Below are 21,011 nucleotides of genomic sequence, written 5' to 3' on the forward strand. Positions count from 1 at the left end.
GTGGGGGTTTTTTTATTATTATTATTAATCGCTGACACCTAGCACCCCCTCTGTGGCCCCTGGGGGCGCTGAGGGGGAACCGGGGCTGTACTGAGGGAGCCGGGGCGGTGCTGGGGGAGCCGGGGCGGCGCTGAGGGGGCCGGGGCGGCGCTGAGGGAGCGCCGGGCCCCGCTCCGCCCCGTTTCCGCCGTCATGGCGGCCGGAGCCCGGCGGCGGCGGCGGCCGAGCCCGGCTGCGGGAGCCGGAGGCGGCAGCGGTGGCGGCGGCGATGTGAGGCGAGGCTGAGGCCGAGGCGAGGCGGCGCCATGTCGGGCTGCGTGTGGGGCGCGGCGCCGCCGCCGCCGCTGCTGCTGGAGGCGCTGGGCCGGCTGTGGGAGGTGCAGGCGCCGCTGGGCAGCGGCTCCTCGGCCTCCGTGTACCGGGTGCGCTGCTGCGGGGACCCGCGGGCCCCCCCGGGCGCCGTCAAGGAGTTCGTGGCTCCCCCGGCGCGGCCCGGCCCCGCTCGGCGCCCCGCTGCCCGCCCGGCCGCCGCCGCCGACTGCGCCGAGTACGGGTTCCGCAAGGAGCGGGCCGCCCTCGAGCACCTCCGCGGCCACCGCAACATCGGTAACGGCGGGGGGGCCCGCACCGAGCCCCGGCACCGCGCCGGGGGAAGGGACCGGGGCCTGCGGCGGGGACGGCGAGATGGGGCACCCGGGGTGGGCGGCTGGGGACGGGGGTGGGGGCCCCGGGGCGGGCAGCAGGGGACAGGGACAAGGACGTGCCCTCCGAGGTGGGCAGCTAGGGATAGGGGCAGGGACCGCGAGGTGGGCAGCTGGGGACAGGGACATGCCCCCTGAGGTTGGCAGCAGGGGACGGGGACAAGGATATGTCCCCCGAGGTGGTCATCTGGGGACAGCAGGGACAAGGACGTACCCCTTGAGGTGGGCAGCAGGGGACAGGGACCCAGAGGTGGGCACTTGGGGACAGGGACAAGGACATGCCCCCCGAGGTGGGCAGCACCCCCCGGGTGAGGCAGGGCTGCTCCCCTCCCTGCAGGCTTGCCCACTGCTGATTTTCATCAGCTGCAGAGGGGGGACAGGGCCGGCCGTCCCCTGTGGCTTCCCTCTGGTTGGGAAGGGTTCCCCTGAAGAAGCAGCTGCCTGCTGCAGGTCCGGGGGTCTTCCCGGGGGTGCTGGAGAGGAGCGGAGTGCGGTAATGGTGTAGTTGCCCGTTACCGACGCCTGTCGCCGTGTCTCGCCGCAGTGACGCTGTACGGCGTGTTCACCAACCACTACTCTGCGAACGGCCCGTCTCGCTGTCTCCTGCTGGAGCTGCTGGACATCAGCGTGTCCGAGCTGCTGCTGCACTCCAGCAACCAGGGCTGCTCCATGTGGATGATCCAGCACTGTGCCCGAGATGTTCTGGAGGCCCTGGCTTTCCTGCACCACAAGGGCTATGTGCACGCGGACCTCAAGCCACGCAACATCCTGTGGAGCGCGGAGGAGGAGTGCTTTAAGCTCATTGACTTTGGACTAAGCTTCAAAGAGGGGAATCAGGTTTGGAATGTGCTGCTCTCGGAGCAGTTTGCTTTCTTGAGTTGCGCGGGTCTGTGATGACCTCAGCTCCTGGGGGAAGGAGCGGAGATGACCTGATCGGGATAGTAGCTGAGCTGGTGCTGAGGGTTTCCTGGAAGGCTAAAATGTGGTCTGGCCCGTGAAACAGAAGCCGGTGTTCCCGTTCTCCCTGCGTGTCTCTGATTACTGTTGATGTCAGTCCTCGCGCTACCCACAACCGTAGATTCCAGAGTTAACGATTCAGCTTCCTGGGAAGCTTGCTAGTTTTCATGTGGTCAGATGAGCGAGAGCAGCCAGATCTGTAGGATCTCTTTTATCATCCCTTATCGTACATAGTAGTAATCCAGGCTTCGCCATCGGTCAATTGCATTATCTCTAGCGGTGTCCTTGTTCTTGTCTTTACTTTCATCCTATCTTCAGCAGCTTCCCTTTTTAAGTCTGGATGTTTCTTTCCCACGTGACTGGGTTGACCAAAGCCCTGATTGCGGCTAGGCAGCGTCTGTTCTGTCCTGACGTGGACAGATCTGTGCCTGTTCTGCTCTGCTCTTCCTGTTCGCTGAGCTTTCACTCCCTCTTCGTACTGTCACTTGTTTATTTCGGTGATAACGGGTTTTGTAAGTTTGTCCTTTCCCCTTTTATTCCCTTCTGTGGCCTCCAGTGAAAGCAGAGGGACTGTCTACAGAGAGCCTGGGGAGGTTCTGCTGTTGGCTTGACAGAATTTCCTTTCATCCCTCCCTCTCTTAGGAACCTTCTGTGAGGGGTATCAGTAAAGCGTTTTATCAGATAGCCCCGTAGCAAATTATCCTTTGGTCACTGGGCAGTAAGTCGTAAGTGAGCTATGACTCTTCTTTACACACAGTGTCCTGGTTTCTCCTTGCACTCTTCTCATCTAAGAGGTTTTCGGATTTTTTTTTATTGACTGTTTTACCTGGTATTGACAGTAAAGCTCACTGATCCGTGAATATCTGAGGACTGCGTGGGTGACCTGTCCCTGAATGGTTTAGTACAACATCAGATTTTAACGTGTGCACTCCTTAACAACTCCTCCGTGTTGTGCTTTGGTCCTCCCACACTCTTGGCTGAGCACCGTTTCGTGCTGGTAATCTGCTGCTGTCTATCAGCAGAAAACACTCTCCTGGTGTCCTGTGTCTGAGGCAGATATTTTTTTTTTCTTCAGGTCTGTGTTTTGCTGCTCGCTCTGGGAGTTGCCTCATAATACTTGATCGTGCATTTTATTTGCTTCGACTTTTGCTTCCAATCTGCCTTCTTTGGGCTGAGTTTCCTCCTCTGGTTCCCGTAAATATGCTGCCTGTTGGGGTGAACCTTCTGACCCTGCTTTGAATACGTACTGGCTATCAGCCTCTCCTCCCCACCCCTGCCGTGTCTAGCTGCGTACATGTACGCATTCCTTATCTGAGTCAAGCCCGTGTTCCTTGCGTTTGGGACAACTCTGCTCAGCTTATTCTTGCATAACTTTCTGCAGTTACTGTTTAACAGGGACTGGCTGTACACAGAGCAAGGTCTCAGCCACACGAATCTCTGAAAATACTTCAGATAGCAGGAGTGAAATTCCCTCTCTCTATTTTTGCTGGTGGCGTTGACCACGGCGTTTTCCGTGTCTCAGAGTGTTGTTTGGTGGGGCTGCTAAACTGCTGCTTTCACCATGCTAGAGGTTTTGCTCTTTGCTGATTGGAGGCAGTGCCCTACTGAGCAATTTGTGTATCATATTTTTTTGGTTTATGAAACAATTCTAAGCTCTGTTGCCTAAAAATGCCTTTTGTAGTCTTTATTTCCAATTGGAGAGCCAGCTAATTTTGGTTTGAATATATTCCATGGCTAAGAATTCCCAGTCCTGTGCCTTCTCCAGGAAGTAAGCTTCCATATTCTTCTGTCATCCCTCGAGTCACATCAGGGCGTTTAAAACGAGCCCTCCTATATCAGAAAGACCCAGCATCCAGTTTATCATCGGGCATTCGAAGGACTTGACAAAACCACGGCCGACTGATCTGGCATCGGCTGTGAGCAGGAGGTCGGACTGGAGACCTTCTGAGCAGCCTCTCCAATCAGCCCTTGTGTGATTCTGTGATTTTCCTGTTTTCTTTTAATCAGACAGTGTGTGGGTATTTGCCTCTGCCAGCCACAGCAGCTGAGCAGGTATTGATTGCTGCAGCACTTCCCTCTGCGAGGGGAGAGGAGGAAGAGGCGCGTGGGAAGCGCCTTTGATAATTTCCTTGTCTGAGTGTTAGATGCCTGCTTTTAATGTCGTGTTCCAGAGAACAGCAGCACCTGAGCAATGGAAGCTGTTACTGATCCTCACTGCTCATTCTGAGCGTTTTGTGCTCTCGTACAGCTGATGTGGGAGCGTGCTGTGGGTGCACCGCCCTTATCCTGAAGCTTCCAGCGTCCTCCGTGCTTGCACAAGGTTAACAGGCCAGTCCACCGTGACATCCAGCCACTTCCTCCAGGCCGTGCTGTCGTTCAGAGAGCTCAGATGCTCGTGGGATGGCTGCTGTTTAGCTAGATGTTTTCTCCTCCATTTTTTTCCCCCTTCATCAACACAGCAGTACAGCAAGCCGAACTGCCTTCTGACACGACTGGCTGTACAATGCTTTCTGTCAAGTCAGCAGCGGTATTTTGGTGACCCGTTTGGACGTGCCTCTGTAAACTGATTTAAGGTTAGAGCAGAGAGCCTGTATCTGCAAAAATTAACCTTTTTTTGTGTTTGTTTGGCCTTCTGTAGGATGTGAAATATATTCAAACAGACGGGTATCGGGCTCCAGAGGCAGAACTGCAGAACTGCCTGGCACAGGCAGGGCTCCAGAGCGAGACGGAGTGTACCTCTGCTGTGGATCTGTGGAGTCTGGGAATTGTTTTACTGGAAATGTTCTCAGGAATGAAACTGAAACATACAGTCCAATCTCAGGAATGGAAGGTGAGTGAGAACTGCTGTGGGCGTTCTTGCTTATGCCAAGCAAGTCCTCCTGCTGCTTGTGTGCACCTTGGATTTGTCAGGTAGCACCTGGCAACTAGAGAGTGTTTCCTTGATGTGTCTATAATCCTATTGTCCTGGGAATTAAGGTTTCAAAGCCTTAGAGACCTGCCCGCCCTGTGGGACTGACGTGTCTGAACACTGCCTGTGTTCAGGCTACTGAAATCCTACAGCTCCAGGATTCTGTGTTCGGAGCCTGTGTCTCCCCAAGAAATGGGAAGTTAATTGTGCTGGCTGTAGTGCCGCACAGACAGAGGAACAACATACGTGGATGAGGGCTACTATTGCACTACTGTTTCCTTTCATCCCTAATTACCACTTATTTTTCTTCCCAGGCAAACAGTTCTGCCATCATCGACCGCATTTTTGCCAGTGAAGGGGTGGTTAATTCAGCCATTCCAGCTTATCACCTCAGAGACCTTATCAAAAGGTATCTTCCTGCATTTACTAAGCGTTGCTTAAAGATGTGCCCTGTGAAGCCTTGCGCCTTGGAGCCCACACCTACCACTTTTTTTTTTAATGTCCTTGCCACTATGCTAGTCACAAGTGCAAGCATTAGCTATATTAGCTGTGCTTTCATTAGCCCTGTATTATTAGCTGCTCCGAATCCCATTTTTGACAAGATGTGGGAGCTTCTTGAAGTACGATCACTTTTATGAGACCGCATGTGTGTGTGAGACAGGAGCAGAGTGGCCTGGAGAGGTGGAGCTGGAACATGCAGTGTTCATTGTGAAATTCTAAGTGAGCAACTTCCATAATTTGGTGCTGAAAGACATCTCAAAGCAAAACCTCCTGTATTATGTACTTGAAACGCTCTCAAGGGATCCTTCTGGTGTGCTTAAGCTGTGAATTGGAAGATGTGCTCTTGACTGTTCTCTTTGTACCATAAGCACCCGAAAGATAGGCTATTCCTCGGTGCTGGCTTCCAGCCCAAGTTGAATTTGATGCAGGAACGTCTCATGCAGGAGCATAAGGATCTCTCTTCTCTTGCAGCATGCTTCATTGTGACCAAGGAAAGCGAGCCTCCGCTGAAAAGGCTTTATGCAGCCCGTTCTTCAGCATTCCCTTTGGTAAGCTGTGCACACCGGCCCTGCTCGCAGCTTTGTCCGCGTATACTGGGAGCAGCAGGGGTGCGCAGCTGTTCCTGGTTCTGTCCTCGCTGCTGCTCCCTGGTGTTGTGGCACTTGTCAGCCCTCTGGTACCACGGCAGACAGGTCAGAGTGTTGCCCCTGCTCTCAGTGCTGCCCTGTTCCTGTGGCCGTGCGGGCTGCCACTTTTCCTTGGTGGACTCCCTCTAAATCCTGCTCAGATCGAACTGACCAAGGGTGTGCTGACAACATTATTCAGCTGGGGGGACAGACATAGACAAGGCACGTAGCTGGCATTATGACCCTTAAGGTGCTTTTTAAGAGTGCTGTGCTGTTTATGGGAGGCTGATGGCTTTTACGATGCCGAGAGTTTCCCAGTTCAGAAGCTGGGGATGTGAGCAAGCAGGGCAGTGGCTGGTGGCTGCCTCTGCCGCTGCCTCCTCCTTGCGGGCCGAGCAGTCCCAGTGCGTTCTGGTGCTGGAGCCTGTCTTGGGGCCTGTCCAGGAGAGTGTGAGCCTACGTTTGCAGTGACGAAGGTCACGGAGGAGGTCAGGGCCTGCCTTTCCTCACGTCCGCATGGCAGGTCGGACAGTTGTCACTGTCGTTTTGATCTAGCACTTTCTCTTCAATTGAGGAAAAAGGTGGTGTTCCCCAGGACTGCGTGTTCCCCCAGAACCCCCCCATGCAGACTGCCAGCAGCAGATGGGCAGGGCCTGCCCTGTTTAGGCTCATATCCCTCCCCATTTTCTGTTCCAAAAGCTCCACAGTAGCATTCTTCAGAGATTGCTGGCTCTCAGAGGACCGGCAAAGAGCTCTGCATCCAGCTTTTCTGCAGCATAAGTCAACGTTTCAGGCATCCAGCTTCTTACTGGGCTAGTATTTTCTCTTTGAGCCTTGCTTTTCCTAAGCTGCTTGGCGTAGCTTGCAGTGAAGGCTGTTAAATATCGCGTCTTCCAAGGCTGCATCTAGATGTTGGCATCCCTTTGTATTGGCAAAGGTAAGCAGCTCATCCTGCTTTTAAAACTTCTCTTGCATTTCAGAAGCTGGGGCTGTTGTAATCAAAGCCACTTTCCATGGAAGCAGCTGAACCTTTCTGCCAGTTTTGCTTTAGAGCAGAGGGAATAGTGTTTTGGCAGTACTTCCACATCTAGTTTTAAACACACAGACCTCTAACTGTACCCTCTTGTACTAGAAAGGTGCTCCTGTGGTCAGTGCTACAAGTTTATAAAACAGCTCCGATTTTTCTTAGTTGCTGGTTCTCTCCTTTGCCTGGCTTACACGTAAGCGTGTCTGCACAAAGAAGCATTTACTGTTGCTTTCCTAGGAAGTCAGAATGCGAGCTGTCATTACCTTTCACTTGGACACGGTTACTCTGTTTAGAGCAAAGACAGCTGAGAATGGCTTTCCTTGTCGGTTACAGCCAAGACGTGACTTTCCAGTTACTCAGCTTCTTTCCTGAGCTGCTTGTAAGCTGCAGCCAGCTGTGTTGTCAGTGCAGTGGGCGTCACCTGGGACTCTGAATGGGAGCAGAGGTGCTGGGCAGAAAGTTTGTCCTAGGACAGAAGGGTGTTGCAAGAAGTGCATTTGTCACTTGGTTATAGGAAGACAGATGGCTCCGAGTTGCAGAGCTTGGTTTGTCTCCCTTCTCTCAAAAAGACACGTGAAAGGAAGGACAGATGTACTTGAGTAAAAGGAGCCGCACACAAGGCCGAGGCAATGGTTAAATGTGCTTTCAGTTCCCTATTTGTCTGATGCTATCTCTTGGTTGCCAACAGCCCTAAGGAGGAATGGTCGCAGCAGTTCTCTTGGAGCTGACTGTGACACCTCTCTTTGAAGGGATGTTCCTGAGTGCTGTCTGGGCATCGTCTAGATAAGGCCTTTCATCCTCCAGGCTTTTCATAAGGATTCCTCCGTGTGACATGGTAGAAGATTTGCAGTGTGTGTGCTTGACTATCATCTCCTCTTGCACTGTAAAATCGAGGTTGTGCCTGTGCCTGGCAAAGATGTCAGCTCCTTGGTGCGCGTTGTGTGCTTAGCTTGGAAGAGTGTTTCCAAGGGAGTAATCACCCGCTATCTTTGCAAAGCTAGTCAGAAGGCTCAGGCTGGAGAACCGGAGCCATTTCTTCCCTTTTCTCTCCCGTTTCATTTTCAAATGTGAGACCCATGAGCCCTGCTGTTGTGTTCAGCTGCTGTAGCTTGCTGATACAAATAAAAGTGTGTTCATGCTCTTGAAGCACTGCAAGTTGGACTCCCGGATCTTAAATTGACAGACCTGCTGGTCCCTTTCAGGAACATGAAATCGAGCTTTTGTTGTTGAAGTGGCATCGTCTGTCCTTGCTGCTTTGAGTTGCTAGAAGTCCTGAGTGTCCTTCCAGATGTGGTTCTCGTAGTCTGACGTTAGTCTGGCCACCTCGTTCCACAGGAGGATCTGTGCAGCGCTGCTCCAAGTCATCGTGGAGCTGCCTGTTTTCTTCCAGAGCCAAGGGTCCTGTGGCAGCGGGCTTTATTTCTGCCCGTTGTAAACTTGTTCACGGGATCAGTGCTCACCCACTTTCCTCTTGCGGCACTGACTTAGTCTGTAGCACTGCATTAAGCAGCTAAATATTTTTCCCTTTTTCTGTTGTAAGGTTGTATGGTGATCTCAAAACTGCATGTTGCAGTTGGATTTTGAAGGTGGGGTTTCACATGGTGTTCAGGGAAGAACCCGAACATAACCTAGAGTCATCTGAGGCTCATGCCTTCATATAGCTTAAGAACTGAAGTTACAGAAGCTCTCTGGCCCATTTCCAGCTTGTCTGGTACCAGTAACAGGAGGAGCAGGTTACACAGTGGTTCTTTCATCTTCTTGCATTGCCATATATGTAAAAGATAGTTTGCTCAACTACCACAGCCCTTGAGGTCACATCAAGTTCTAAATGTGAGCTAAGCAGACATAATTCTAGTCTTAATTGCTCCTAGCTTTGTAATTTTAAAAGCAATTTCAGGTGCTAGCCTCGGTATAATTGCAGAGTACACTGAATCCTTTGGGAGAGCCTGTTAGCACACAGGCAAAGATAAGTTGGAAACGGGGAAAATACATTACCTGTAAATGCAGGTAATGATGGAGCGAAGTAAAACTATTGCAAAGAGCAGTCAGTTCTTGTGTATGTTGAGTCAGCTTCATGTTTTCTTGCTCCTTTGATTTCTTTTCTCTAACTCTGTGGGTGTCAAACAGCTCCCCATATCGAAGATTTGGTGATGCTCCCCACGCCTGTGCTGAGGCTGCTAAACGTTCTAAGCGATGCTTCTCTGCAGAGCGAAGAAGAATATGAAGGTTGGTGTGTGCTGTGCAATTCACGTATAGCAATGTCATCTCACTGTTCTGTTACGATTTGGGGGTGAGAGAGCAAGCAGAAGAGCTATTAATAGACAAAAGAGTAGTAGCCAAAGAGCTGCTCAGCTGAGTTCTGATACCTAGAGGGTCAGCTACACCAACAGGGAATAGGCTAAGACTGAAAGATTGAGCCAAAGAGCAGAGCTTGTGGCGAGATCTTGAAGGATCTCAAATTTTAAAGAAGGTTGATTTTAATTTCCTATCTGGTTAAATGCTCACAGAGCTTGCGATGTGTTTGTGGCTCTGAGCTGCTGCTGAACGTGTACAGGGCTCTGTGGAGCCCAGGAACAGGATCCTCAAAAGTTTTCTGGCTGACTTATCCAAGATCTCAACAGAACTGAAAAATCTTGTTTGAGTTCATGAACAGTAGCAAAAACTGTACTCGGTAGGTGGCAAGGTATGTCTGTGGAATTTACTCAATTGCTCTCAAATCCAAGTGAGCAGCAAAAGCTAGGGAGCTCTGGGGATATGAGTTTAAAAGGCCGAGTTCTGCTTGCACAAAGAATAGTTTGTAGCAGCTACTTTAATTCCTCTACTCCAAGTGCAGCAGCCAAAAAAAAAAGTCATGAATTCTGAATGTTTTGGCTACTGGAAGCCTTTGTGAGCAAGAAGCACTCACTGTCTGTGTGCTTCCGAGGCCTGGTGTCAGGGATTCGCTGCCTGCAGGTCTGTCCCTGGGCCTCAGGTCAGACTGTCCTGTTCATGGCTGTTAAGCAGTGTCAGCCTCTGCGGTGGCATTCCTGGATTATTTTAAATCGAGAGGAAAAGACTGTGTTGACTGAAAGTTCTTGAGGTGTTCATCTGGCCTTTTTTTGCTTCTTGGCAAACCCTGGTTTGCAACGTGAAAGACAACCGGCGCTTTTCTTTCTCAGATATCCTGGAAGACATAAGAGAGGAGTGTCAGAAATACGGACCGGTGGTTTCCTTGCTTATTCCAAAGGAGAATCCTGGTAAAGGCCAAGTAAGTGAAGGGAGGGAGAGGCCGTGTAATTCCCACGGACGCTGTGTGCTGCAGGACTGCTGCTCAGCTTCTGGAAGTCTGGCTGACAGCAGTGCTAAAAATAGCTGGTCGTCTTGAAGGACAGCACAGGTTCCTCCCCGGTTAGGCAGGGTTCCCTAACCTGGGAGGGCCCCGGACAGCTTTGGGAGAGGAGCTGAAATAGGGAGGAGAGGGGGAGAAACCACTGGGTGGCAGAGGAGCTGTCGAGGATGTCGAGCATCATCATACATTTTCCCACCATTTACCAGACACGCTCCCTGCAGAAATGAGGAGCGAGAGTTAAAATTGCCGCTCAGAGATGCATCTTCTTCCTTTTTAGCTCCACTGCTCTGGACTCAACTGAGGATAAAGGGGAAAAATTTGCTCGGGAACTGTTGCCTCAGTTGCAGGGGCGGGAGGGAGCGGGTGGCGTGCTGCCCCGGAGGCTTCACTTTTCCTCTCTCTTTTTCAGGTCTTTGTTGAATATGCAAATGCTGGTGATTCCAAAGCTGCCCAAAAAATGCTGACTGGGAAGATTTTTGATGGCAAGTTCGTTGTGGCTACGTTTTACCCACTGAGTGCCTATAAGAGAGGATATCTGTACCAAAACTTGCTGTAGGCAGTAGCAACAATCAGGAGAGTTGTCTCGCTCCTCTTCCTCACGTGTTTTACAGTTGAATGTACAAAAGAGCTTCCTAGCCCTGCTTCTGAGTCATCTGTAAAGAAGAGATGCGAAGGACTAAGACGGGCTTTGAAACCTTTACTGCTGCTTTGTGATGTGCAGAGGAGGCCTGGATGGCTTTAAGCGTGTGCTTGTGTGTGTGTCGTGCTTGCTCGTTTACATTAGACGCGTGGCTTCGCCTGCCCCGGCAGGCGCTCGGGTGCCGAGGGTGACCGTGGGAGCCTTGGAGGCAGAGCAGGTCTCGGCAAGCACTCGGAAGCGATGGAAATAAGACCGCTGAAACCTCGGCCTTAGCGCCTGGTTTCGCTCAGGGGAGAGCAAAAGGCTCTGGCTTCGAGTCTTCGCGTCCCCCAGAGCAGCAGGCAGCGGTGAGACCAGATGTGCAGAGCCTGCGGCGCTGCCCGGTCCCCGAGGGGAGCCGCGCGTCTCTCCTGGCACAAGCGGCGTGCTGAGCTCGGGGAGCGAGCCGTGGTGAGCGGAGCTTGGGTGCGTGGGTGGGCAGGGGCCGACTGGCTGGGCATAAACGCCCTCAGAGCGGCGCCGGCCTCAGTCCCAACACGACCTGGAAGCACTTTGTAGCCTGAGGTGATGTGAAAACTCTGTCGCATGGAGTCATCTTTCTAGCCCGTACCCTGTGCTGGCACTGATGCTCTGAGCTCTGCTGCCGAATCATCTGTAGCATGTGAGTGTCTGTAGGTGATATTTTTGGAAAGGAGTGCGACAGCGCGCAGTATTCTTTGTGTCTCAGCAGGGCTTCTGCCTGCGAGTCTTAGGAGAAATAACAAATATTTATCTGTTGTAGGTTCCACGCTTGGCTTTTCCGTGTTGTGCATTTTATTTTTGCATTAACCCATTAGACTTGTTGTAGATTAGAAGCACTGACACTTTTGGTCCTTCAGAGGTCACACAAAGGGCCCGAGGCAATCTGAGATCCTGTTTGGAAAGGGCTGGGCCGGTAACCAGGCTTACCTGGCCAGATTCACGTCTTTCCCAGTGTCGGGGCAACAGCCACGGTGGGTTTTTGGGACAAGAACCTGGGCGAGCAGCATCCCTGCTCCCCCCGAGCGCTCTCCCTGCTCACGTGGCTCTAAAGCACAGGCAGAAGATCTCTAACCCTGCTGAAATACTTGAGGGCAGCTGCCTAAACTGCCTCTGACCTTCCCTGGAGTAATAACCCCAATTACCTTGCAGTTTACTTCCTCGTGGTTTACTTCTCGCATCTAGCTGATGCTGGACTTGCTGGAATCCTGCACTTAAGTGGTCCCCTTGGTTTTTGCCCTGCGTGCGTGCGTGCAGCGTGTCGGAAGAACCGATGTCTGTAGCATTTCACGGGTGTCCGTGCTGGCGTGGAGTCCTGTCTGCTATTGCCCTTGCCAGACTTTCCCAGAAAGGACCAATCTCTTTGAATTTTCCTGTCGCCTTCGAGATGGTAGATTTTCCAGGAAAAAAAATAATAATAATAAAAATCCCGCAGTGAGTTTTAAGGTGTGATTTGCTGGTCAGGCGGTTCCCAGAATGATGCTACTTCGGTGTACATAGCTGTGAAGCAGCTTTGCATAGGTGGGGTGTGTGATTCAGTGCTTTTAAGTTAACTGTCCTTGCGGTGAAGCACCTTTAGTGTCTGGAAGGAGTTGGACAATCAGTCGGGTGAGGGTTTTTTTTACGCGAAGAGCAGCGTTGAAATTGCTGACAGTACTCTGAATGTGGCTAGACAGTGACCGACCTCCTCAGCTCTAGGTTTTTGCTGTCTCTGGCAGGCTTTGCCATCGATAGGAGCGCCGTGGCCTAGAAATTCACGCTGAGTGCCACTGTGTCGGCAGCACTGAGCTGGCTGCACATGTGCCTCAGACCCGAGGGCTGATTCTCGGCTGAAGGCGAGAGCCATGCCAGGATTAATCTCTAGAGGGGAGCTACAGCCTGCTCTCGCGGCACAGTGAAGTTGTTCTGCCAGGATTTGGCTGGGGTTTTGTTCAGCTGTTTTAGTAGGAACTGCGTACATCTGCAAGATGCAAACCCCTGCTGCTCTGTTTTCTGTCTGGATGCTTGGTGACCAGGCCTGAGCACTGAAGTGAGGAAAAAAAAAAACAACAACAACAACAAAGCTTATTTTTTGGCCCTCCTGGCTAGAGGTGAGGATGCTGATCTCTGTCCTGTCACTGGGTCCAGTCCCTGGATTCCCTCTGCAGGCTGTGGGAGTGTGGAACGGGGAAGTTTAGAAACTCCTTGGAGCAGAAGGATTTTATCCCTCACCGTCTGCCTTCAGCTTGACAGAAAAAGGCTTTGAAGCTCACCCTGGTGTCTCAGCGAGCTGCCGGTGGCTTGGCATACGTTTCAGCCCTGTTAAAACCTGTGTTCCTTAACTCCAGATTGGCACAGCTTCCTTCCTAAAGCTTCCAGAGCTGCTTAACACACTGAACACCAGGGTTCGGGGGTGGCTGTGCTCCTCGGGGTGCCAGCTGTGCCCCCGGTGGGCACGGCAAAGGCAGCTGGGTGTGGGCGTCCTGGCACCAGCCGGCACGGCAACACCTCGGTGTGAAAACCAGCTGCCTGCGAAGGAGAAATCCGCTCTGGGGAGGGAAAGGATGAAAGATGGAGCCTCTGGAGACAGCAAAGCTTTGAGCAGCATCTCTGTGCTGGGTCTTGCTCGGCTCTCAGAGCTGAGGGCGAACCCTCGGCTGGGTTTCTTTCCACCCGGCTGGAGGCCGAAGGGAACCCACCGGCTTTTTTGCCTTTTTCTGCCGCTGGTGTGTGTGCGTGTGAGCAGTGAGAGAAAGTTCTTTGCACTTCCACCTATTTATTATGTGCAAGGAGAGCAGCTGGTTTTAAGTCGCGGGCCAGCCCTGCGCCGTTTCACTCCCAGCTTTGTTCCCGCTGGGCTCCAGCCCCACGCTGGGGGGCTCAGGGCCGGGTCCCGTAACCGCGTGCCTCCCTCGGGCCTAGGTGTGAGCCGCCGTGCCGAGCAGATGTGCGCTTGATACCGGTGATTAATAAAGGATGCTTCGAGACACAGCGCTCCTTCGACCGTCTTGCGGGGGGGGGGGTCCTGGGGGGGCGAGGAGCGGTGGGGGGGGGTTGGGGGGGGGGGGTCCTGGGTCCTGGCGCCCCCCGCGTGGGGCCGGGCGGCCGAGGCCCGCCCCCGGCGGCCGCCTCCCCCCTCCCCGCTGACGTGGCGCGCGTTGCCATGGCGGCCCCCGCCCCGCCCTCCCGCCGTTCTCATTGGCCGCCCCGCCGCGCGGCGGGGGAGGGCGGTGCCTCGTCGCGGCCCAATGAGAACGCGCGGCGAAGGCCGCCGCCGCTCTCCATTGGGCGCGGCGCGGCGGCGGGGGGGCTATAAAAGGTCGGCGGCGGCGCGGCGGGGCCGGCGGCGGCGGCGGGATGGAGGCGGAGGAGGAGGGGGCGCGGCTGGCGGCGCGGCTGGCGGCGGGCGGGCAGGGCCATGTGCTGCGCTTCTGGCCGCAGCTGGGCGCCGCCGAGCGCCGGGAGCTGGCGGCCGAGCTGCGGGGCATGGACGTGGCCGAGATCAACGGCTTCTTCCGCAGGGCGAGGGGCGGCGGCGGCGGCGCCGCGGGGGCGCCGGACGGGAGGATGGAGCCGGTGCCGCGGGACGCGCTGGGCAGCGCCTCCCGGGACCGCGGGCTGCTGCCGGGCTGGGAGAGCCGCGGTAGGTGCGGGGCGGGCGCGGGCAGGGCGCGGGGCGGGGGGGCTCGGTCCCGGCGGTGCCGGGCCCCACGCGCGTCCTCCCGTCCCCGCAGGGCTGGCGGAGATCGCGGGCGGCCGCGTGGGCGCGCTGCTGCTGGCCGGCGGGCAGGGCACCCGCCTGGGCGTCCCCTACCCCAAGGGCATGTGCGACGTGGGGCTGCCCTCCCGCAAGAGCCTCTTCCACCTGCAGGCCCAGCGCCTGCGGCGCCTGCAGCAGCTGGCGGAGGAGCGGCACGGCCAGCCCTGCTGCATCCCCTGGTGAGCCGCGGTCGGGGTCCCCGGGGGGGCTGCGGCACCGCGGGGCGGGTGTCCCCCCCCCCCCTGCCCCGGGGTCCGAGGGGCGCTGCGAGGAGGCCCCGCAGGGTTTGGGGCGCTGACCGCCCGCGCCGCGGCAGGTACATCATGACGAGCGGCCGGACCGTGGAGTCCACCAGGGAGTTCTTCCAGAAGCACCGCTACTTCGGCCTGAAGAAGGAGAACGTCGTCTTCTTCCAGCAGGGCATGCTGCCCGCCCTGGGCTTCGACGGCAAGATCCTGCTGGAGGAGAAGGGCAGGATCTCCATGGCGCCAGGTCTGCGGGCGGCAGGGGACGGGATGCGGTGCTGAGGACGAGTTGTGGGGACAGCCGGGCTGGGCGTCCCGCTGCCCCCCAGCCTGCTCCCCGCTCCTCTCGGCCAGGCTGCCTGCTGGCAGCTCCCGGGGGGCAGCTCCCGGCGTGACGCAGGCTGGGAGGTGTCGGTTTTGGCAGGGAGGACCAGGGTGGGGTACAGCCGGGCTGGGGATCCTCCGTCATGCTGAGTCCATTTCCCGGCTCAGAGGAGGAGGGTGGGTGCGGTTGGCTCAGCAGGACGGCCACGTGTCACCGCGCCCCGACGCCTTCTTCCCTCCCCAGATGGCAACGGGGGCCTGTACCGGGCCCTGGGGGCGCACGGCATCGTGGACGACATGGAGCGGAGGGGCGTGCAGAGCGTCCACGTCTACTGCGTGGACAACATCCTGGTGAAGGTGGCCGACCCCGCGTTCATCGGGTTCTGCTTGGAGAAGGGAGCCGACTGCGGTGCCAAGGTATTGTTCGTGGGCAGCCCTGCTCCTCGCCTGGCTTCCCTGGGCCCTTGCCCTTCCCCAGCAGTCTGCTGCATCCGAGGGAAGGGCTACAGGAGGAGCAGAGCGTTACTGACCCTGTCTGTGCCGTCCTGGGCACGCAGCGGGTGCAGCTGACCGCTGGCCCCGTGCCCCACCTGTAGGATGTTGCACGCCCAAAGTTTTATTCGAAGGCTGGGTTAGCAGCGAAAGGGGCCGAGCGCTTGTGTTTGCGTTGGGCTTGGCTCTGGCAAACAGGTGATAGGGCTCGCTGTCCTTGAAGCTTTCAGAGCGTGAGCTGGGAGGCAGAAGGCTGTCAGTCCCTCCCTCTGGCCCGGGTGGCAGGAGGAGGAAATAAACCCTGATGCGCACAAAGGGAAGCCCTGCGTTCCTGGCTCGTGGCCCGACTGGGCTGTAAGGGCAGGTAACGTGTCGGGGCGGCTCTGCTGAGCTGACAGCCCCCTGCTGTTCACGCGGGGGCCAGATGCCAACGTCTACCTGTGTCCTCTGCCTGCCACAAGCAGGCCTGGTGCCAGGTCCTGGGTGCGACTGACAGCCGTCACCCAGCCCTGCCGCCTCGCCCTCTGGCCACCGTCACCAGAGCCGCCTGGGCTGCAGCATCCTCGTCCCTCCCCTGGCCCTGCTTTCAGAAAACTGCCCCCGTGGGGGCCGCCGGATACGTGGGGTGTGTTGGGGCCTTTCCCTGATGTGCTTCCCGTGGGCAGGTGGTGGAGAAGACCAACCCCACGGAGCCGGTTGGCGTGGTGTGCCGCGTGGACGGCGTCTACCAGGTGGTGGAGTACAGCGAGATCTCCCTGGCCACCGCGCAGAAGCGGGGCCCGGACGGACGGCTGCTCTTCAACGCCGGCAACATCGCCAACCACTTCTTCACCACCGCCTTCCTGAAAGACGTGGTCAAGTACGGGCTCGAGTTACACGCAGCTCCTGTGCTCTGCCCCGTATCTGATGCCTGTCCCCTTCCTACGAGACGTAGGATGGCCACCGTGCGCCGGGGTGGCTGGCCCGGTGCCTCCTTGCTCGCCTGAGTGCCAGCTCTCTTGGCTTCCCGCAGCACTTACGAGCCGCAGCTGCAGCACCACGTCGCCGAGAAGAAGATCCCGCACGTGGACATGGAGACGGGGCAGCTGGTCCAGCCCGAGAAGCCCAACGGCATCAAGATGGAAAAGTTTGTCTTCGACATCTTCCAGTTCTCCAAGTAAGACCTTTTCTCCCTGCGGGGGGCGGGCTGGTGGCTGTCCCCGGGCAGCTCTGGGACCCTCTGGGCACTGGGGATGCGGCCACGGGTGATGCCCTGGGGTCAGGACGGGGAGGCAGCTCCTGTGCTGTTCAGCAGGGCTGGGCAGGCGTGCCCTGAGATGGGTGTGAGCAGCAGGAGGTGCTGTGTGCCTCTTGCTCGGCTGAGCTCCGGCCCCTCCCTGCTGCTGGGCCAGGGGGACATCTGCCGACCCTACAGCCGGGGGTGGCAGGGAAAGGGAGCAGGCACATCTCCCAAACGCGACCCTGACCCTTCTGCGTCCCGTTCCCTCCCTGTCCCCCAGGAAGTTTGTGGTGTACGAGGTGCTGCGCGAGGACGAGTTCTCTCCTCTGAAGAACGCGGACAGCCAGAACGGCAAGGACAACCCCACCACGGCCCGGCACGCCCTGATGTCCCTGCACCACCGCTGGGTTCTCAACGCGGGGGGGCACTTCGTGGATGAAAACGGCACGCGCATCCCCGCCATCCCGCGGTGAGTCGCTGCTCTCGCTGCTTCCCCGAAAACCCTTGGCCTTCCTGTGGGTCGTAGCTGCTGGAAAGGAGCCTCCTCTGTGCTCTTGGGCTGGCTGGAAAACACGAGGCAGTCCCCAGCCCTCGTCAGTGTTCGTGCTCCTGCAACCCGCACTGCTGGAGCCAGCAGCCGTGGGCCCTTGTCCCGGGTGGTACGTGGGGCAGAGCCGGGCACGGGCTGCAGGAGGAGCTCTCAGCCCGCAGGAGCCGCTTCCCTTCTCATTTCAAGCCCCATGAACTGAGCCCCGCAGTCTCCGTTGCAGCCAAGGCTGCCCGTGCAGGCCAGAGGGGGCTTCCCAAAGCCCGACACAGCCGCCAGCAGATTGCAGCACCCCACCGAGGGAGGAGAGCAACCCCCGACTCACTCTGCTCTTTTTCTATCCCACCCTCGTTAACCCTTGTTTATTCCCACTAGCCTCACAAACGGAAGGTCAGACGCCCCCCCGGCCGATGTCAATGCCAAGTAACTATTCGTGCAGCCGGGCTGCGGTGCATGGTGGCGGGGCTGCGCTTAGGGACTAACGGGCTCCGGGCAGAGCGCTGCAGCGGGGCCGCGCAGGGCACCGGGGACTAACGGGGGCTCGGGGCGCATGCTGGCACCGGGGCACGTCTCACGGAGGGGTCCTGCAGGTGGCTGATCGGTGGCACTGCTCCTGCCTGGGGCTCCTTTCTGCAGAGGCTCGGGGTCAGCACGCGGGGAGAAGGCAAAGGGTTTTGTGCTGCTCCAGCACCGCAGGACGTGGGGAGCAGCGGTCCCAGGAGCGGGGCTGCCCGGCCCGTGCAGGAGGGCAGGCAGCCTGCTGCTGGTGGGCAGCGGCAGGGCCCGGGAGCCGTTGCGAAACGCTCGGAGTTTCCCTCCTTCCCGGCACGGCGGTCAGCGCAGCCCAGGCTCGTCCCGGCACGGAGCAGCGCGGCCGGCTCCGACCCCGGCCGGTCCCGCAGCTGGAGGTGGCTGCTCTCCTGGTGGCTGCCCGGCAGCCTGGTCCCTGGAACGGGATTAAAAACACGAACTGAAGGCCGGGCGGGCTTTGATGTAGCACATGTGAATCCTAACGTGGGCGGTCGGCTGTGCTTGTGTGACTTCAGCTATGGAGTTCTGAAGAGCCAGACTGCGAAATTGGTGAAAGCCCCTGGCTAATGGGGACTTGGAAATTTATGGGAAGAGGCTGGAAAGTGTTAAGAAGTGTTAAAACAGTCTGGAACAGCAGACTGTTCCCCAGGCGCGGGGAACACCTGGGGCTTCAGCGTGTGTGTGCTCCTGGGATAAGTGAGCGGCTGGGGAACGGGCGAGCTTGTTAGCTTCATCCCCTTCACGAGCAGCTGCACCTCCTGCTGCTCTCGGGTGGATACACCTAGGTTCCTGGTTTGTAGTTCAGAACTCCAAGTGCTTTCCAGTTTATAGATGGGCCATCGTGCTGGTTAGAATGCAGGATAAAGGATGCAACTCTTAAATTGTCTTGAAGCCAATCAGACCGCAAGGAAAGCACAGGAGGAGGAAGGGCAACCAGCTCGCTTGCAGCACCGAGTGCAGTGGGGCTGCGCTCTGGGGACATAGATGCTGCTGTAGTTGCACACGTGGAGAGGCACGTAGATCCTCTTGAAAACTGCACCTCAAGCTCTCTTCCCTTTCAGCTGCTGCTGGTGTCTAAACCTTAGCTCGCACCTACGTGGAGAGCACGCGAGGCTTGACTAACCCGGGGGGCGGCGTGCGGTGGCTCTGCCTGTGCCAGCCCCTCGCCGCCTGGCTCAGCCTGCGGGGCTCCCGGCGGGCAGGGACTGACGCTCGGGGCTTTCTCTCTGCAGCTTGAAGGACGCCAATGACTTGCCCATCCAGTGTGAGATTTCTCCCCTCATCTCCTACGGCGGAGAGGTAAGGGGCACGGGACAAAGCACACAGGGAGGCTCACAGGATGTGTGCGTGAATGCTGGCCTGGGGACACGCTCCCAGACCCCCGGGAGTGGAGCAGAGCGGGGTGAAGGCATCCTTAGGTTCGTGGTGACGTTACCTGCGGCACTCGAGGCTGTGGCCCTGAACCTCTGACACGGGTGGGGTGGGAGCCTGCCCGTGAGCAGTGCGGTAGGTCGGCAGAGGAGGCACAGGACGGCTCTCCAAGCAGCGCAGTCCCTTTAGGACGTAGCGAGGCTGGGGGCCGGGCTCTGGCCTCAGCGGGGAGTCCCCAAGCAGCACCACTGCGAGCGGCCGCAGGCAGCACGCCCGCCTTCCTCCAGCTTCCTAACGAGCTGCTTCCCCCCCCGCCAGGGTCTGGAGAAGTACGTGAAGGACCGGGAGTTCCGTGCGCCTCTGATTATCGACGAGGACGGGGTCCACGAGCTGGTGAAGAACGGGATGTAGCGGCTGCCCGCCCCGGCTGGCACCCCGACACCTCGGACACATGAAGGTTATCGCTGGAGCTGCCGGGGGCTGGTCCTGCTCCCGCAGAGGAGGACGCAGCCCGCTCGGTTCTTGGCGCGTTGTATGCTTCTATTTATATTTTAATTTAAAAACCAAACACTTTATGGATTTCCCCTGCCACGAAGCACAGCTGCGGTGCTGCTCTTTGCACTTCAGGCTGTGGGCATTTATTTTTAAACGTGTATATAGTAATAGTCATTGTACATGCAGAGGATTTTTATGGTACGGGGCTGGGGGTAATCTTGAATTTTTATTTTTCTCAAATCTACATGACTATTTTTTTTAATAGGGTTCTCGTCATTGCCCGTGTCCTCCCTTTAGGTCGTCCTTTGTATGTCGCACAACTGGAATTGCCTCATTAAACCCCTGAGTCCCTCCTGTCTGTCATCTGGTGGTGTTTTGCGCCTGGGGCTTTCTGCAGGGGGTCTGCTCGTGGAGCAGAGTCCGACCTCTCCGTGCTGAGCTCCCAGCACGGCGGGGGTGGCTGGCTGGGGAGGAGTCCTGGGCCCGTCCCCTGGCACAAAGGGCTTGTTTGCAGCGTTTCTTGGGAAAAGGGGGCTGTGCTTTCCTCTCAAATTCCTGGGAATGGCTTGAGGCCTCAGGCAGGTAGGAACAGGCAGGTGCGCAGCTCCATCGGAGCGCGGGGTGAAGCCAGCCCGGCGCCGTGCCCTCTAGCAGCATCCTGCGGCTCTGTGGGAGGACGCGCTGGCTCCTGCGTGGTGTCCCCACGCCTTGGGGCACAGATCTCTGTGCCGGATGTCACCGAGTCCCCTGGGTGCAGAGGTCGGGCAGCCCCAGGCTCAGACAGGGCTGTGCGGGGGGTCCTGGCTGCTGCCAGGGCTGTGTGTGGCCGGGGCGGGCTGGTGGCTGCTGGTCCCGGGGGAGGTGGGGTGGGACGGGGGCCAGGGGCTGCCGCAGAGTGCTGCGGGTGGTCTGCGTCCCGCTGCCCTGTGCCCCTGCTGGCTCTGCTGGCCTGGGGAGCAGCCACCACGGGGAAGGGACGTCCCTGCTTCCTGGGGAGCAGGCGGGTGCCCCCAAGGCAGGATGGGGTGCTGGTCTCGGGTGCGGGACAGACCACAGCATGTCGGGGGGATGCAGGTGGCCCCGGCGTGGAGCAGCAGCAGGGGTCTGCAGGGTGCGGGGGGGGCTCCGCTGGCTCCCTGGGCGCTGGGAAGGATGGGGAGGAGGCGGTGTTTGCCTTGGCCGCTCGGCTCTGTTTGCACACTGACACCTTTGCACCAGGTCCTGGGACGGAGCCCGCTGCCAAGTTATTTCAGCGCTAATTCCAGGTGGCAGGAGGCGAGCGGGGCGGGCTGGCGGCTGTGCCGGCGTGCACGTAGGGGAGCGGGGGCATCCCGCACCGGGG

At 57.5% G+C, this 21,011-nt stretch overlaps 2 protein-coding genes across 5 annotated transcripts; both read left to right on the plus strand.

Moving 5' to 3' along the window:
• The first annotated feature begins 166 nt into the window (after positions 1-166).
• Positions 167-13,673, plus strand: UHMK1 (U2AF homology motif kinase 1). Of its 2 annotated transcripts, XM_080602114.1 has the most exons (9): positions 167-606; positions 1,246-1,538; positions 4,297-4,488; positions 4,881-4,975; positions 5,539-5,615; positions 8,848-8,946; positions 9,879-9,967; positions 10,458-10,534; positions 12,795-13,673. In XM_080602114.1, exons 1-9 carry the CDS (start codon positions 306-308, stop codon positions 12,949-12,951), a joined length of 1,380 nt encoding a protein of 459 aa, XP_080458240.1. In that variant the 5' UTR covers positions 167-305; the 3' UTR covers positions 12,952-13,673. The 2 variants fall into 2 exon arrangements, with proteins under 2 accessions (XP_080458240.1, XP_080458239.1); XM_080602113.1 differs by having other exon boundaries at positions 168-606; positions 10,458-13,673.
• Positions 13,674-14,016: 343 nt separating this feature from the next.
• On the plus strand, positions 14,017-20,027 carry UAP1 (UDP-N-acetylglucosamine pyrophosphorylase 1). Of its 3 annotated transcripts, none has more exons than XM_080602111.1 (10): positions 14,017-14,328; positions 14,420-14,624; positions 14,762-14,937; positions 15,259-15,431; positions 16,172-16,365; positions 16,519-16,662; positions 17,006-17,194; positions 17,648-17,662; positions 19,036-19,102; positions 19,493-20,027. In XM_080602111.1, exons 1-10 carry the CDS (start codon positions 14,043-14,045, stop codon positions 19,583-19,585), a joined length of 1,542 nt encoding a protein of 513 aa, XP_080458237.1. In that variant the 5' UTR covers positions 14,017-14,042; the 3' UTR covers positions 19,586-20,027. The 3 variants fall into 3 exon arrangements, with proteins under 3 accessions (XP_080458237.1, XP_080458238.1, XP_080458236.1); XM_080602110.1 differs by having other exon boundaries at positions 14,018-14,328; positions 17,648-17,695; XM_080602112.1 differs by lacking the exon at positions 17,648-17,662.
• Positions 20,028-21,011: the final 984 nt, after the last annotated feature.

The sequence above is a fragment of the Anser brachyrhynchus genome (assembly GCF_964034855.1).
Source record: "Anser brachyrhynchus genome assembly, chromosome: 8".
Taxonomy (NCBI): domain Eukaryota; kingdom Metazoa; phylum Chordata; class Aves; order Anseriformes; family Anatidae; genus Anser; species Anser brachyrhynchus.